Source organism: Saimiri boliviensis, chromosome 12 (assembly GCF_048565385.1).
Source record: "Saimiri boliviensis isolate mSaiBol1 chromosome 12, mSaiBol1.pri, whole genome shotgun sequence".
Taxonomy (NCBI): Eukaryota; Metazoa; Chordata; class Mammalia; order Primates; family Cebidae; genus Saimiri; species Saimiri boliviensis.
In genome coordinates, this window is record NC_133460.1 from 133,961 (window position 1) to 151,736 (window position 17,776).

General features: G+C 43.1%; 1 protein-coding gene across 3 annotated transcripts in view; it reads left to right on the forward strand.

The window, feature by feature from the left end:
* Positions 1-11,229, forward strand: part of MPV17L (MPV17 mitochondrial inner membrane protein like) — a 19,431-nt gene extending 8,202 nt beyond the window's left edge. For 2 of the 3 annotated variants that reach the window (XM_010332610.3, XM_039478042.2), the window contains 2 exons: positions 5,104-5,133; positions 5,213-11,229. In XM_010332610.3, the coding sequence (XP_010330912.2) occupies positions 5,104-5,133; positions 5,213-5,316 (134 nt within the window). In that variant the 3' untranslated portion in view covers positions 5,317-11,229. The remainder of the gene's footprint in view (positions 1-5,103; positions 5,134-5,212) is intronic. The other variant, XM_039478043.2, reaches the window with a different exon arrangement.
* Positions 11,230-17,776: the final 6,547 nt, after the last annotated feature.

The following is a 17,776-nucleotide window of genomic DNA, read 5'->3' on the forward strand; positions in this document are numbered from 1 at the left end:
TATGTACAGCTAACTTTTTTTTTTTTTTTAAGAGCAAGAAAGTAGGCAGCTCACACCTGTAATCCCAGCACTTTGGGAGGCTGAGGCAGGAGGATCACTAGAGTCCAGGAGTTTGAGACCAGCCTGCACAACATAGTGAGACCCCATCTCTACCACAATAAAGTAAAATAGCTGGGCATAGTGGCGTTCATCTCTGGTCCCAGCTGCTTGGGAGGCTGAGATGGGAGGATCATAAGCCTGGGAGACTGAGGCTGCAGTGAGCCATGATTGTACCACTGGGCTCCAGCCTGAATGACAGAGTGAGACCCTGTTTCAAAAGAAAAAGAGAGAGAGAGAGAGAGAGAGAGAGAGAGAGAGAAGGAAGTAGAATTGGGAAAGAAAGAAGCTTCAGGCCAGCACTTTTGAGAGGCTGAGGTGGGCAGATCACAAGGTGAGGAGATCAAGACCAACCTGGCCAACTTCGTGAAACCCCGTCTCTACTAAAATACAAAAAAAATTAGCTGGGCATGGTGGCACACGCCTGTAGTCCCAGCTACTCAGGAGGCTGAAGCAGGAGAACTGCTTGAACCTGGGAGGCGGCGGTTGCAGTTGCCAAGATTGCACCACTGCACTCCAGCCTAGCGACAGACCAAGACTTTGTCTCAAAAAATAAAAAAGAAAGAAAGAAGCTTCAGGCAAGGATTTGTAAATGATGAACAGAGCCATGGGAACATTTGCATACTGTTTAAAAAAAAAATCGTGGTTACAGTGAGTGAGTCTCATCTACCCTCATGAAAAGAAAGAGGGTATACCAGCAGTCTGAAGCCCAGCCCATTTGGAGATTTTTGGGGAAGATTTGCTGTAATAAGAAACTGTCTTCCAGGTGCTGTACTAGGGGTTTGTGGAAGAAACCCAAAAAACCATATAAAACACAGATTCCGTCCTAAAGGGACTTAGATTCTAGTGGGATAGATAGATAAATAGACAAGTCATTAACTAGAATTCCACGAGAAATGCTCTCAGAGCCCATGGGTCCTTAGCACAATGAGGAGGTGTAGGGTTGGGGATCCAGGAAGTCTTGCTGGGGCAAGGCACCAGCGGCTCATGCCTGTAATCCCATCACTTTGGGAGGCCAAGGTGGGTGGATCGCTTCAGTTGGGGAGTTTGAGACCAGCCCGGGCAACATGACAACAAAACCTCATCTCTACAAACACAAAAGTGAGCTGGGCATAGTGGCTCGCACCATGCTACTCAGGAGTCCCAGCTACTCAGGAGGCCGAGGTGGGAGGATCTCCTGAGCCCAGGAGGCTGAGGCTGCAGTGAGCTATGATTGTGCCACTGCACTCCAGCCTGGGCAACAGAGTGAGACCTTGTCTCAAAAAAAATAAATAAATAAATAAAAAGCTATAATTACACACATAGTGGAGGACAGGGTATCCCAGGGACAGAAGGAGCTGAGTAGAGTCGACAATATGTAAAGCACCGTGGTATGCCTGGAGGGGAGAAACCACAGGCAGTTTGGTGTTCACAGAGCATTTGCTGAGCAACTTGGAATGAGTTTGGTTCCTGGAGACTGTTGAATGCCCCGAGCTGAGGATCTTGAACTTCACCCTCAGATAATGGCAGCAAAGGAAACCAAAGTTACATTTCTTATGTAACCAAGCTCACATAAGAAATAAGGAAGCACGCTGTGTGTGGATTACTAGCTCACGCCTGTAATCCTAGCATTTTGGGAGGCTGTGGGAGAAGGATCCCTTGAGGTTACGAGTTCAAGACCAGCTTAGGCAACATAGCAAGACCCTGTCGGTATTTATTTAAAAAAAATAAAACTGGCCAGGTGCGGTGGCTTCCACCTGTAATCCCAGCACTTTGGGGAGCTGTGGCAAGTGGATCACTTGAGGTCAGGAGTTTGAGACCAGTGTGGCCAACATGGTGAAACCGTGTCCACCAAAAGTACAAAAGTTAACTGGGTGTGGTGGTGCACACCTGTAGTCCCAGCTACTTGGGAGGCTGAGGCACGAGAATCACTTGAACTCAGGAGGTGGAGGTTGCAGTGAGTCGAGATCACGCCACTGCATTCCAGCCTGGGCAACAGGGAGAGACTCTCAAAAAAATTAAACAACAACAACAAAATATATATATATGTAAAAGAAATAAGAAAGCAGTGGGCATAGGAAAGGTTTGAGAGATATTTAAGAAGGTAGAATGAGTGGGTCGGAATGATTGATCGGAAGTAGGGGTAACGGATTCAGGACACCTTTAGGAAGCCCACGGTTCTAGTTTAAGCAACTACATGGGTGCTGGTTCATCACTTCATTTAGGACACAGAGAAAAGGGAGCCAAAAAAAAAAAAAAATGAGATGAGTTGAGTTTGGGAAATGCTGAATGCCAGATGTCTTTGGGCTATTCAGAGAGAGATTGCCGAAGCACAGGGAAGGGTTCACGGCAGTGTTTAATTATTTTTAGTGCTCACACGTCCCAGATTTGGCCAGTGGGAGTCCCTCCGAGCTCGTTCCTGTGTCCTATGACATCATTCAGCTTCTTTCTCCATTTCTTCTTTTGTAAGCCACTTCCTTTCTGGCATGATAGTATGTTCCTCGACTGTCTTATACCTTGTATCTTGTACCTGCCCTGTTCTGCCCTGGCCCTGGCATCAGCCAGTTCTCCGAGGAGTCCTGATTCCTTTTTATGGGAGAATGGTATAAGAACAAAATATACTAGTACCTGTTACTACATTCTGACAGGAAAAAAAAAATGCAGTCATAAGAAATAAAGCCATGGTCAGGCACAGTGGCTCATGCCCTCAGGAGGCAGAAGCAGGAGGATTGCTTGGGGCCAAGAGTTTAAGACCAACCTGGCCAACATAGTGGAGCCTCCGTCTCTATAAAATAAAAAGAAAGAAAGAAAGAAAATTGGAAAGCTATGTTTGGATTAGTTTAGTCTTCTGATTATTTTTCCTAAAGTTTAAATTTTATTTATTTATTTATTTATTTTGAGACAGAGTTCTCATTCTGTCACCCAGGCTGGAGTGCAATGGCATGATCTTGGCTCACTGCAACCTCCACCTTTTGGGTTCAAGCAGTTCTCCTGCCTCAGCCTTCTAAGTATCTGGGATTACAGGTTCTCACCACCATGCCCTGCTAATTTTTGTTTTTTTACTAGAGATGGGTTTTCGCCATGTTGGCCAGGCGGGTCCCAAACTCCTGACCTCAGGTGATCTGCCTGCCTCAGCACCCCAGAGTTCTGGGATTACAGGCGTGAGATACCATGCTCAGCCTTAAAATTTTAAATATACTTTAAATATAAAATATATATTATATATACTATCTATTTTTTTTTTTTTGAGATGGAGTTTTGCTCTTGTTACACAGGCTGGAGTGCAATGGCGTGATCTCGGCTCACTGTAACCTCCGCCTCCTGGGTTCAGGCAATTCTCCTGCCTCAGCCTCCTGAGTAGCTGGGATTACAGGCAAGCGCCACCATGCCCAGCTAAATTTTTTGTATTTTTAGTAGAGACGGGGTTTTACCATGTTGACCAGAATGGTCTCGATCTTTGACCTCATGATCCACCCGCCTTGGCCTCCCAAAGTGCTGGGATTACAGGCGTGAGCCACCGTATACTATCTACTTTTAAATATAAACATAAATATTATAAAGCTTTTGTTTTAACTGTTCATTTTAGAAACCTCAGAAAATACAAATAAGGAAAAGGAAGAAAATCTCCCTTTTAAGGACTATTTTTAAAACCTCTAGCTTTTTTTTTTTAAGATATAATTTACATATCAAGGCTTCTTTTTAAAAAGTTCATAATGGTGACTTTTTCATCAGAATGCTTAGGATAAAGCTTGTTAAAATGTCTAAGATATTTTGTAGCATTAAAAAATTTCAGCTAAACTTGTCCTATAGCATCACATGGTTTGAATATATTAATAGAAAATCATTCATAAACCATGGTTTGGTATATAGTTTTAAGAATTTGAGACTGGGCTCAGTGGCTCGTGCCTGAAATTCTAGCATTTTGGGAGGCCGAGGCAGGTGGATCAGGAGGCAGGCTGAGGTCAGGAGTTCAAGATCAGCCTGGCCAACATGGTGAAACCCTGTCTCTACTAAAAATACAAAACTTAGCCAGGCATTGTGGCGGACGCTTGTAATCCCAGCTACTCAGGAGGCTGTGGCAGGAGAATTGCTTGAAACCAGGAGGCAGAGGTCGCAGTGAGCTGAGGTCGCACCACCACACTCTAGCCTGAGCAACAGATTGAGACACCATCTTAAAAAAAAAAAAAAAAAAAAAAAAAATTTGGCCAGTGAGGTGGCTCATGCCTCTAATTCCAGCACTTTGGGAGGCTGTAGGGGGACTACTGCTTTTTCCTGGGAATTCGAGAGCAGCCTGGGCAACATAGACACCACATCTCAAAAAAAATTTAAGAAAAAAATTCATTGATGATTCTGTATTTACAAATATATTCCTGCATCATTTGTTCATGGTAGCCAGGAAATTACAATACATAAATATATGCTATTATTTTCAAAGCAGTTGTCTTCCAGAACTGGTACTGATTCTATTAGACTTTTCATTCTGGAGCTAAATATAAAATTAATACAAATGTCTTGTACCTAATAGCTTTCTTTTCCCACAATTCCCCAACCCCCTTCACTCTAGAGGCCTTGAGTAGTCTAATTTAATCAGCTTAGTCAAATATAATACTACCTTGGCATCTTGTTGGCCTGCTATTGCTTACTTTTTTTATGAATTGAACTCTGCAATTGTTTTGTGTGGTTCAAAGGCATTCTAGGCCAAATGTGGTGGCTCACGCCTGTAATCCCAGCACTTTGGGAGGCCGAGGTAGGTGGATCATCTGAGGTTGGGAATTTGAGACCAGCCTGGCCTACATGGTGAAAACCTGTCTCTACTAAAAATACAAAAATTAGCCAGGTGGAGTGGTGTGTGCATGTAATTCCAGCTAGTCAGAAGGCAGAGGCATGATAATTGCTTGAACCCAGGAGGCAGAGGTTGTAGTGAGCTGAGATCGTGCCACTGTACTCCAGTCTGAGCGACAGATTGAGACCCTGCCTCAAAAAATAAAAGACATTCTAATAAAGTTTTGTTTTTTTTTTTAATTCCAGAGTGGACTGATGTACTGGCCCTTTGTACAGGTGAGTTCTGCCTACTCAGGCATATTAACTCAGGGCTTTGGTTTCCATGTGGCCCTCACGGACTCTCTGTCTGTTCCAGCTGACCAACTTCAGCCTTGTTCCTGTTCAGTGGAGAACAGCTTATGTGGGGCTCTGTTCTTTGCTCTGGGCCATCTTCCTCTGTTTTTCCCAGCAGAGTGGTGACGGCACATTCAAGTCAGCTCTTCCTTTTTTTCAAACCAAGGGGAGCAGTGCCATCAAAGGGTCCCCGGAGAAATGAGAATTCAAGGACTCTCTTAAAGGGACCACATTGTTGACCTAAAATACAGGATTGCCAGCAGACTGAATACTTGATTCGCCAATTATGTACTTCATGTGGAGGAATTACTACTATTTGTTGACCCACTTGTTTTTTAAATTATCCATGATTATTTGTGAACTGTATTCATTTTTTCCTGTTTTAGTCTGAAAGCTTTACTTCTCTAATACTTTGGTTAATATGAATGATAGTGGCAAAATGGCATTTTAGAATTATTAATATTTCTAATATTTTAAAGCGAGTTTCAGGAAACTTGGTTTTGAGTCTTTACATTTCTATTCTAAAATCTCAGGTTATCTCCTGAACATTTTTGGGCCAGGTGAACTTTTCTACCAAAAAAATAGTCCTTATACTGAATTTTAATTTACATATAACTCAATCGAAATGAAGATTTAATAACCAGATTTCTTTCCCCAAAACATAAATAATTTTTTTGCTATTTTGATACTAAAGTTTAGTCAGCACCTATCTTTCTGTCCTTCTTCCTTCTTTCTTTCTTTCTTTGCTTCTTTCTTTTTTCTTTCTTTCTTATTTGAGATGGAGTCTGACTCTGTCGCCCAGGCTGGAGTGCAGTGGCGCAATCTCGGCTCCCTGCAGCCTCCTGGGTTCGAGCGATTCTCCTGTCTCAGCCTCCGGAGTACCTGTGGGGTTATAGGCACGTGCCACCACACCTGGCTAATTTTTGTATTTTTAGTAGAGACGGGGTTTCACCGCTTTGGGCAGGATGGTCTCAGTCTCCACCTCGGCCTCCCTCCTGAAGTGCTGGGATTATAGACGTGAGCCACCTCGCCTGGCCTTTGTTGTTGTTGTTGTCGTTTTGAGACATAGACTTGCTCTGTCGCCCAGACCGGAGTACGGTGGCATGATCTCATCTCACTGCAAGTTCTGCATCCTGGGTTCAAACAATTCTTCTGCCTCATCCTTCAGAGTAGCTGGGATTAATTACAGGTGCCTGCCATCATGCCCTGCTCATTTTTGTATTTTTAGTATAGATGGTATTTTGTCATTTTGGCCAGGCTGGTCTCAAACTCTGGCCTCAACTGATCTGCCTGCGTTGGCCTCCCAAAGTGCTAGGATTACAGGTGTGAGCCACTGCACCCAGCCCAGTAAGTACATTTTTTATTACCAAAAAGGAGTAGAGTATGACTGGTGTATTCTGTATAGAATGTATTTTATTGATGTCTTATATTTTTGTTATTTCTGAGTTAAGTACTTTTTAATTATTGCTTTTTAGTTTTGAGAAGATTCAGTTCACTAAAGCACCTCATTTCCCAGATACATGAAATAAAATATTTGGGATTCTTAAGGAAATACAGTGAATGCCAGAGGAAGGAAGAATTCTAATCCTTGAGGTAGCAGGGAAAATAATTACCTCAAATTTCACACTATGTTATTTTGTGAAAATCAGTGCTTTAAATTACATCTTTATAGTGTAAACATGAGAAACTTGACCTAATATTTAGTATTTATTCAGTTTGTCTAACCTCTACACCAGCAAATTTTTAAATTATGTAACTATCTCAAGAAATTTCATTTGGATATGATGGCTCATACCTGTAATCCCAGCACTTTGGGAGGCTGAGGTGGGAGGATCACTTAAGGCCAGTAGTTCAAGACCAGCCTGGGCATTATAGTAACATCCCATCTCTATGTAAAAAATAAAAAGTTTCAGCAAATTTCACCTAAGAATTGCACCACAATTTTGTTGTTTCCAATGTCTTGTTTCATGGATTTCAAGTTGCGAAGCCCTGAACTGTTAATTTATCTTGACAATTTATATTTAATCTTAATTTAAGTATACCTAAAAATTGAGCATATAATTTGTATAATTTATTTATGTTTCTCTAAGTCATAAGTATATAGTTTACAAGTATATAATTTATCTGAATGTAATAGACAATGATATATTTTACATTATTGGGACAAGAGTAAAGAAATGTCTAAATGGTTTGTAAAATAATTTGTTATTTGCATTGTTGTAAAAGTAGTTAATAAAATGGAAAAACTTTCATAATAAGATACATTTTAACATCAAAAAGTGTACCCAAGGTAATTATAAGTAGTACATGACAAAACTTTACATAAGCTGTTTTATCACTTTTATAATGGAAGAACAGTGTTTGCATTTTGTATAAAAGTACTTGGGGCCGGGTGTGGTGGCTTATAGCTATAATCCCAGTGTTTTGGGAGGCTGAGGCAGGTGGATCACTTGAGCCCAGGAGTTTGAGACCAACCTAGGCAACATGACAAGAGCTTATTTCTCCAAAACACAAAAATTAGCCAAGCATGGTGGTGTGAGCCTGTAGTTCCAGCTACTTGGGAGGCTGAGGCAGGAGGATCTCTCAAGCCCAGGAGGCCAAAGTTGCATAAATGGATGCAACTGAATGACATGAGGTTTCTCTTGAAAGAGAGAGCAAAAGAGATTTTAATAATAATAATAATAATAATCCTGGGTGTGGTGGCTCACGCTTGTAATCCCAGCACTTTATAAGGCCAAGGCAGGTGGATCCCTTGAGGTCAGGAGTTCAAAACCAGCATGGCCAACATGGTGAAACCCTGTCTCTACTAAAAATACAAAAATTAGCCAGATATGGTGGCGTGTGCCTTTGGTCTCTGCTACTCAGGTGGCTGAGGCAGGAGAATCACTTGAACCTGGGAGGCACAGGTTGTAGTAAGCCGATAAATATGAAAAGTATTTAAGTACTAACAGAGGAAAATTTCCACTGACCACCCTTTAGCTTTAAATAATATGCCCAGTTTACTTGTAATTAAAAATCGTGCATCATTCACAATTTGCCTTTTTCGTTTGTGCAAAAACTATCTTTTATCTGTATTGTGGTTGATTGGGTGAGAGGGAATTAGGCCACTCAAGAGTTTGTGCATGTTTAAAATTTTCTGGCCAGGTGCAGTGGCTCACGCCTGTAATCCCAGCACTTTGGGAGGCCAAGGCGGGCAGATCACTTGTGCTCAGGAGTTCGAGACCAACCTGGGCAACGTGGTGAAAGCCTATCTCTACCAAAAATACAAAAATTAGCTGGGTGTGGTAGCTTGCACCTGTCCTTCTAGCTGAGGCAGGAGGATCGCTTGAGCCCAGGAGGCGGAGGTTGCAGTGAGCCTTGATTTTGCCACTGCAGTCCAGCTAGGGTGACAGAGCAAGACGCAGTCTCAACAACAACAACAAAAAAGACAGAAAGAAAAGAAAATTAGCTTTGGTATTTCAGGTTGTATTTAAATAGGGACTTCACATCAACTATGTTCACTACAATTGACCAAATTAAGTATAAATAGTCTCTTTAATAGAGAGATTATCTGGAATTGCAGTTTCTAAATCATACATCATTGCTATAAACCTTATTTGTTTACTGTTTCTCTTCCAAGGACAGTCAGTCATCCTTTAAGATTCACTTGAAGTGGCCAGGCGCGGTGGCTCAAGCCTGTAATCCCAGCACTTCGGGAGGCCGAGGCGGGTGGATCACGAGGTCGAGAGATCGAGACCATCCTGGTCAACATGGTGAAACCCTGTCTCTACTAAAAATACAAAAAATTAGCTGGGCATGGTGGCACGTGCCTGTAATCCCAGCTACTCAGGAGGCTGAGGCAGGGGAATTGCCTGAACCCAGGAGGCGGAGGTTGCAGTGAGCCGAGATCGCGCCATTGCACTCCAGCCTGGGTAACAAGACCGAAACTCCATCTCAAAAAAAAAAAAAAAGATTCACTTGAAGCTATGAAAAGATATTTTTTGTTACATGGACAACTTACTTTTAGTTCAGTAAAATGTTGTGTGAATTTCTACACAACATTTGCCAAAATGAATTATATCTAGAATATGCTTAACAATATATTCTGGAGACAGCTTTCATTTGAAATTAGGTTCATCTTCTGAGAGTATTAAAAAGTTAATGGGTTTTTGTGCCTGAAGATTTTGACATTGCATTTGGCTACATTTAATTCAGTTTCACCCATAAGGTTTAGCATCTAAAGGAATTAAATCACTGCTAATGTAATTAAAATGATTGAAAATGTTTCTTTTAATACTTTCTGCAGCTGATAGGTGAAAAGGGAAATTGGGATTTAAAGATAAAGTGTGTGCTGGAGTTGAAAGGTTAGGAACGGGTGAAGATCTGTAAACTGTAGCAGATGAGCGCATAGAAGGCAGTAATTACTAACTGAGTAACATTTTTGATACATATCAAGTAAAAGCTTGTTTTCCTGGTTCTCTTCTGCTTTGTGTGTCCCTCTCTTAACTGCATCTTTATTTATCCATTTCTTCCTTCCTCTTTGTCCACAACCCGACAAACCCACTGCTCTCTGCTCTCACTCCCTGTCTGTGCCTTGACCACTCAAACATTCCGGGAGGGCAGAATAACTGTAATGAGGGTAAGGGCCAGGGCACTTAAGGACTCGACAGCCTTGCTTTAGAGAGGATGGGAGTAGAGGATCCTCTCTGGTGTCTGGGAGAGGAAAAGGAGGAATGACCATCCCGGGAGGAATTTATTTTTATTTTTGAGATGGAGTCTCACTCTGTTGCCCAGGCTGCAGTGCAATGGGGTGATCCTGGCTCACTGCAACCTCTGCCCCCTGAGTTCAAGCAATTCTCCTGCCTCGGCCTCCCAAGTAGCTGGGACTACAGGCGTGTGCCACCATACCCAGCTAATTTTTGTATTTGTAGTAGAGATAGAATTTCACCATGTTGCCCAGGCTGGTCTCGAATGCCTGACCCCTAGTGATCTGTCCATCTCAGCCTCCCAAAGTGCTAAGATTACAAGCATGAGCCACCATGTCCAGCCTAGGAAGAATTTTGAACTGAGTAAATATCAGGTGCCACTTTCTTTTCTGAGACCCTGTATCTTCCAGATTAGTTCTTACTTTCTTCCCCTCACCCTTCAAAACTTCAGTTTTTTCATCTGGCTGATTTTAGCTATGTGCTAGAAAAGTAGGTTTGGGCACAATGGCTCATACCTATAATCCAAGCACTTTGGGAGGCTGAGGTGTGAGGATCACTTGAGGCCAGGCACTGGAGACCAGCCTGGGAAACAGTGAGACCCTATCTCTGCTATAACAACACATTAGCTGGTGTGATGTCACGCACAAATATTCTTAAGTACTCGGGAGGCTGAGGCAAGGAGGATCACCTGAGGCTGGGAAGCTGCAGTCAGCTGTGATTTTGCCACTTGGGTGACAGAACGAGACCATGTCTCAAAAAAAAAAAAAAAAGTAGATTCAGTAAGCTAATTTACTGAGATGCAGATAACAGCTTTGAGTTTTTATTTTATATTTTATTTATTTTTATTGCTTTTTGAGACAGAGTCTCGCTCTGCCCCCCAGGCCGGAGTCCAATGATGTGATACTGGCTCACTGCAATCTCCACCTCCCGGGTTTAAGCAGTTCTCCCTGCCTCAGCCTCCAGAGTAGCTGGGATTACAGGTGCTAGCTCCCACGCCCGGCCAATTTTTGTATTTTTAGTAGATACAGGGTTTCACCATGTTGGCCAGGCTGGTTTCAGACTCTTGCCCTCAGGTGATCCACCCACCGCAGCCTCCCAAAGTCCTGGGATTACAGGCATGAGCCATGGAGCCTGGCCTTAATCTGTTATTTTCTAATATTCATATTTACATCGGTGCCCTGTTTCTCTGCGCCACAGGCCACAATGTCCTTTTCATATTCTAGGTAGAAAGTATTGTAAAAGCAATACCAATGGTTGCATTTTTAACTTTAAATTTTATGTAGACATATTAAAATTTTGATGTCATATGATTTTATGTGTATGAAAAATAAAAATCTTAGTTAAATACAACAAATGACTCTGGCTACTTTGTGTTTTTGGTGATCTGATTATTCTGGGAAGTATTTATACTCTGTAATCTTTCCTTTATTGCAAATACAAGATTTACACGTTTACTCTGGCTGGACATACAAGTTGTTCTTGTCTATTTATATATGTTCTTTACATCACTTATTGAAGTCTTCCAAATGTTAACCTATTTTTTAATTTTTTCTATTAAATTTTTTTTTTTTTTTGGCTGGGCACAGTTCATCTCTATAATCTCAGCTTTTTGGAAGGCTGAGGTGGGCGGATCAAATGAGGCCAGGAGTTCAAGGCCAGCCTTGCCAACGTGGTGAAATCCCATCTCTACTAAAAATACGGAAATTAGCCGGGCATGGTGGCAGGCACCCGTACTCCCAGCTACTCTGGAGGCTGAGGCAGGAGAATCACTTGAACCTGAGAGGCAGAGGTTGCAGTGAGCTGGAGTTATGACACTGTTCTCCAGCCTGGGCGACAGAGTGAGACCCTGTCTCAAAACAAAGCAATATAATACAAAAACAAAACAAATTATTATTATTTTTTTTAACTGGCTCCCAACTGGCTATGGAAAAATGTCAGCCTATTTTACAGATATGTATGTACTGTCATAATAGAGGTGAAAATCTAGAGTTGAATTGATTCCCAGGGGACTTCCTAGAAAGCCATTCTTGTGGTAGCATGAGTAGAAAAAAAACGCAGTGTTAAGATTTCTGTTGGTCTGGTGCAGAGGCTCAAGCCTGTAATCCGAGCATTTTGGGAGGCTGAGGTGGGTGGATCACCTGAGGTCAGGAGTTCAACACCAGTCTGGCCAACATGGTGAAACCCCGTCCCTAGTAAAAATACAAAAAAAAATTAGCCAGGCGTGTGGCCGGCACCTATAATCCCAGCTACTTGGGAGGCTGAGGCAGGAGAATTACTTGAATCCAGAGGTGGAGGTTGCAGTGAGCTGAGATAGCACCACTGCACTCCAGCCTGGGCAACAGAGTGAGACTGTCTCAAAAAAGAAAGAAGTGAACATACAGCTACTCCACAGAGAACAGCTACTCCACAGAGAAGGACGTTCTTGAAAGTAGGAGGAATGAATTGACCCTAGGTACGATACTCATAGATATGAGAGATGTGTTCTGCTATAAGGGTTTGTGAGAAAGGATTAATTTTTTAATTACTATATTTTGCAAGATCAGTACTATTTTATTTTATTTTTAATTTAATTAATTAATTAATTTTTAAAAAAGAGACAGGGTCTTGCTATGTTGCCCAGGCTGGAGTGCAGTGGCTATTCACAGGCCTGATCCCACTACTGATCAGCATGGGAGTTCTGACCTGCTCCATTTCTGCCCTGGGCCGGTTCACCCTTCCTTAGGCAACCTGGTGGTCCCCCGCTCCCGGGAGGTTACCATGTTGATGCCAAACTTAGTGTGGACACCTGATCAGCATAGCGCACTACAGCCCAGAACTCCTGGACTCAAGCGATCCTCCAGCCTCAACCTCTCGAATAGCTGGGACTACAGGCATGAGCCACCACACCCGGCAACTATTTTATTATCTTTAAAGCAAAATTAGGAATGCCTTTGTTCTCCAGATATTGGGACATCTGGACACTCCCAAGTCTGGATCTGTTTAGTAAACATTATTCCTTTTTTTTTTTTTTTTTGAGACAGGGTTTCACCATGTTGGTCAGGCTGGTCTTGGACTCCTGCCTCCAAAGTGCTTGGATTACAGGCGTGAGCCACTATGCCCGGCCTAGTAAACATTATTAATTTGTTCCCTTAACTCTAAACATCTAGAGCCTAGGAATGCCTACCTTTCTGGGCATGCAGCACAGCAAGTCCTGGCCTCATTTTCCTAACCCTCACTTAAGATGGAGTTGCTCTGGTTTGAATGCCTCTGACAGTACACTATTGTCAGGTCTCCATATGCACGCCTGGAGCCTGAAAGTCTGAAGTCTTGCTTGCCTCCAGCTGAAGTCCCACCGTCTTGCGTTGGCCATTTTCCCTGATCGCCCAGCGGAGCTTCCCACAAGCCCCTCACCCCACCCTGCCATCTTAACTGTTCTTATGATAATGTAAATACCTCTCACCCAACCCTGCCATTGTAACTGAACTTGTATACTCCTTGCCCCACCCCCCACCCCACTGTAACTGAACTTACTTTGCAACACCCCCCCGCCATAAAACTACCCAAACCTATAAAGCCAACTCCTGTCCCACTGCCCTTTGCTAATGCGTTTTTGGCCCTAGCCCACCTGCACCCAGGTAAATAAACAGCCATGTTGCTCACACAAAGCCTGTTTGGAAGGTCTCTTCATTCAAAGCACACGTTTTTCAACAACTCTGTCAATAAAAACAATTAAACTCTAAAATATTTTAAGAGGTTTATTTTGACCCAAATACGAGTGACCAAGACCTGAGGAACAGTCAAGGTGTCCTGAGAACATGTGCCCAAGGTGGTTGGGTTACAGCTTGATTTTATACATGTTAGGGAGACAGAAGTTACAGGCAGACGTCAATCAATGCATGTAAGGTGTCTATTGGTTAGGCCCAGAAGGAAGGACATAACTAGAAGTGGCGGGAAGTGGAGCTGGGGGGTGGGGGAAAGCTACTAGGTCATAGGTGGATTTAAAGATCTGAAGGCAACTGGTTGAGAAGGTTAAGCTCTGCAGTCTGAAGTCAGCAGAAGAAATGTTTGTAGTTAAGATAAAGTGGGCCATGTAAGCCAAGTTCTTGTTATGTAGATAAAGCCTCCAGGTGGCAGACTGCAGAGAATAGACGGTAAATATCTCCTGTCAGACCCTAAAAGGTGCCGGACTTAGTTAAATCTCTCCTGGATGAGGGAAAGACCTGGAAGAGGAAGGAGATTCTTTACAGAATGTAGATTTTTCACAAAAGAGATAGCTTTACAGGGCCATTTCTTAATAGGTTAAAAGAATATATTTTTGGAGGCTGGGTGCAGTGGCTCACACCTGTAATCCTAGCACTTTGGGATGCCGAGGTGGGTGGATCACCCGAGGTCAGGAGTTCAAGACCAGCCTGGCCATCATGGTGAAACCCTATCTTTAACATATATATGTATAATACTTTGATTTCTTTCAGGGCTTACTATCTGTCCTGACTAGGGTCAGGCTTTAATTTGGTATCTTATTGCTACAAAGAGTCTATTTTGTCAGTCTTAAGGTCTGTGGGTTTTTTTTATTATTATTACTATTATTATCTTTTTGAGATGGAGGCTCACTCTGTTGCTCAGGCTGGAGTGCAGTGGCATGATCTTAGCTCACTGCAACTGCCACCTCCTGGGTTCAAGTGATTCTCCTGCCTCACTGGGGTTACAGACAAGACATCCACCACAATGCTCAGCTAATTTTTGTATTTTTAGTAGAGACAGGGTTTCACCATGTTGGCCAGGCTGGTCTTGAACTCTCGACCTCAGGCGATCTACCTGCTTTGGCCTCTCAAAGTACCTGGATTACAGGCGTGAGCCAACATGCCAGTTTAAGATCTCTATTTTAATGTTAATCCTGGTCAGTTGTGTCTGGATTCCAGAAGGAGGAAGGTATAATGAGGCAGATTGACACCTTCCCTTCCTATCATGGCCTGAGCTGGTTTTTCCAGTTTACTCTGGAATGCCCTTGGCCAAGAGGAAGGGTCCATTCAGTCACATTGGGAGGCTTGGAATTTTATTTTTGGTTTACATGTAGACAATCACAGCATAAAGCAGGAGGAATATTTCATTACTGTCCGGTTAAACCGGTTAATGCAGACAAGAAGTCTGGAAATTCCAGTTTTAAAGGAAAATTCTGGACATTATACAATTGATTATTTGGCACAGCTGTGAGGCTTGATCTTGCATTATGGTTTTGCTGGCAGGGCAGCCTTTAAGAATCTGTATATTCTTTTCTAGACTCTATATATTCACTATGAGTATTAGTTGAATGGTCAAATTGTCGAAGTTTACCGTAGGTATAAATAATAGAGAATGCGGAAGAATAAAGTGAGAGATAGTTAAAAGTCCATACAATAGTAAAGAAGGTAAGAAGTAATAGTGGAGGCCGGGCGCGGTGGCTCAAGCCTGTAATCCCAGCACTTTGGGAGGCCGAGGCGGGTGGATCACGAGGTCGAGAGATCGAGACCATCCTGATCAACATGGTGAAACCCCGTCTCTACTAAAAATACAAAAAATCAGCTGGGCATGGTGGCGCGTGCCTGTAATCCCAGCTACTCAGGAGACTGAGGCAGGAGAATTGCCTGAACCCAGGAGGCGGAGGTTGCTGTGAGCCGAGATCACGCCATTGCACTCCAGCCTGGGTAGCAAGAGCAAAACTCCGTGTAAAAAAAAAACCAGGCTTCCTGCAATTTGTGTTGAAGATATGAATGAATGAAGTTTCCAGACCCTTATGTGGAGTCCTGATAAGTAAGCAACAATGAGGAAGGGTCCCCACATGGGGGAGAGCCCCAAGTTGAGGAGCACAATGAACAATTGCTGTATGAACAATTGTTAGAGACAGCTAATTACAAACACCCTGCGGGCACAATGACCTCACTCCACACACAGCCCCTCCAGCACCACCCTATAAAATTTTCTCCTCCAGCCCCTGCCTCTTTGCAGACAGCCCCTTCCCTGTTGTGCTCCCCATTGCAACCTTACAACATATTTTCATACTTTCTCTAATAAATCTGCCTTTCTTTACCTACAGCTGTCTTGGTAAATACCTTTACCACCTGCAAGACCGACCCTGGCTAGTTGCTACCTGATATGGTTTGGCTGTGTCCCCACCCAAATCTCCTCTTGAATTCTAGCTCCCATAATCCCCATGTGTTGTGGGAGGGACTCGGTGGAAGGTAATTGAATCATGGGGGCAGGTTTTTCCCATACTGTTCTCTTGATAGTGAATAAGTCTCATGAGATCTGATGGTTTCATAAAGGGCAGTTCCCCTACACATACTCTCTTGCCTGCCACCATGAAAAACGTTCCTTTGTCCTCCTTTGCCTTCCACCATGATTGTGAGGCCTCCCCAGCCTTGTGGAACTGTGAGTCCATGAAACCTCTTTTTCTTTATAAATTACTCAGTCTTGGGTATTTCTTCATAGCAGTGTGAAAATGAAATAATACATTACCTAAGACACCTTAGGAGGTTTGTGTAAACTGCAATGCCAGGTCTACCATATTTTTACCATAATAAAGCAAATGTTTACCCATGATATGACTGCACAGGCTTTCAGCTGGAGCCATAAGCAACTCAGGTAGTAACGCTGTCTTAGTCTGATTAAAAGTAAATATTAGGCTGGCCACAGTGGCACACACCTGTAATCCCAGTACTTTGGGAGGCAGAGGTGGAAGGATTGCCTGAGCCCAGGAGTTTGACACCAGCCTGGCAAATATGGAGAAACCCTTTCTCTACAAAAAAATATAAAAATTAGCTAGGTGTGGTAACACATGCCTGTAGTCCCAGAACCTCAGAAAGCTGAGGCAGGAGGATCTCTTGAGCCCAGGAGGCTGAAGCTGCAGTGAGCAGTGATAACGTCAGAGGTGTGTGAAATAGAGCAACTCCATATTGAATAGGAGCAGGGTAAAATGAGGCTGAAACCTACTGGGCTGCATTCCCAGATAGTGAAGGCAAGCTAAGTCACAGGATGAGATAGAAGGTCAGCACAAAATACAGGTTTTACAGACCTTGCCGATCAAACAGGTCTCAGTAAAGGAGCTGACCAAAACCCACCCAAACCAAAATGGTGACGAGAGTGACCTCTGGTCGTCCTCACTGCTACACTCCCACCAACCCCATGACAGTTTACAAATGCCATGGCAACATCAGGAAGGCATGAATAATCCACCCCTTGTTTAGCATATCAAGAAATAACCAGAAAAATGGGCAGCCAGCAGCCCTCAGGGCTGCTCTGTCTATGGAGTAGCCATTCTTGTATTCCTTTAGTTTCTTAATAAACCTGCTTTTGCTTTGCACTGTGGACTCAACCTAAATTCTCCCTTGCATGAGATCCAAGAACCCTCTCTTGGGGTCTGGATTAGAATCGCTTTCCTATAACAATCACGCCACTGCACTCCAGCCTGGGCAACAGAGCGAGACCCTGTCTCAAAAAATAAAGAAAAAGTAATACGACTTAATATATTCATTCTGGAGGATAAGTCTCTCAAAATAGGCCTTTCACTGGGGGAAAATGGTAAAAATACTCCCTGGTACTTGTAGAACTGCATGCTCCTGAGATGCTGCTCATATTAGCTGAACACTTGTCAATGTTTCACTTTCTCCCGCATATACTCAAGGAACAGGTGCTATTTAAAGTGTTTCACTCTGCTGTGCTGGGTGCAAGACTGTAAGAGGTGTGAGGATCAACACTTTTATGAAAATCAATGTCATTCCGGATATAGTTTCAGATGCTAGTGAAAAGGAAGCTCTTGGGACACAGAATACGTATTCAACAATAAACTAGCCGGGCTTGGTGGCTCAAGCCTGTAATCCCAGCACTTTGGGAGGCCGAGGCGGGTGGATCACCAGGTCAAGAGATCGAGACCATCCTGGTCAACATGG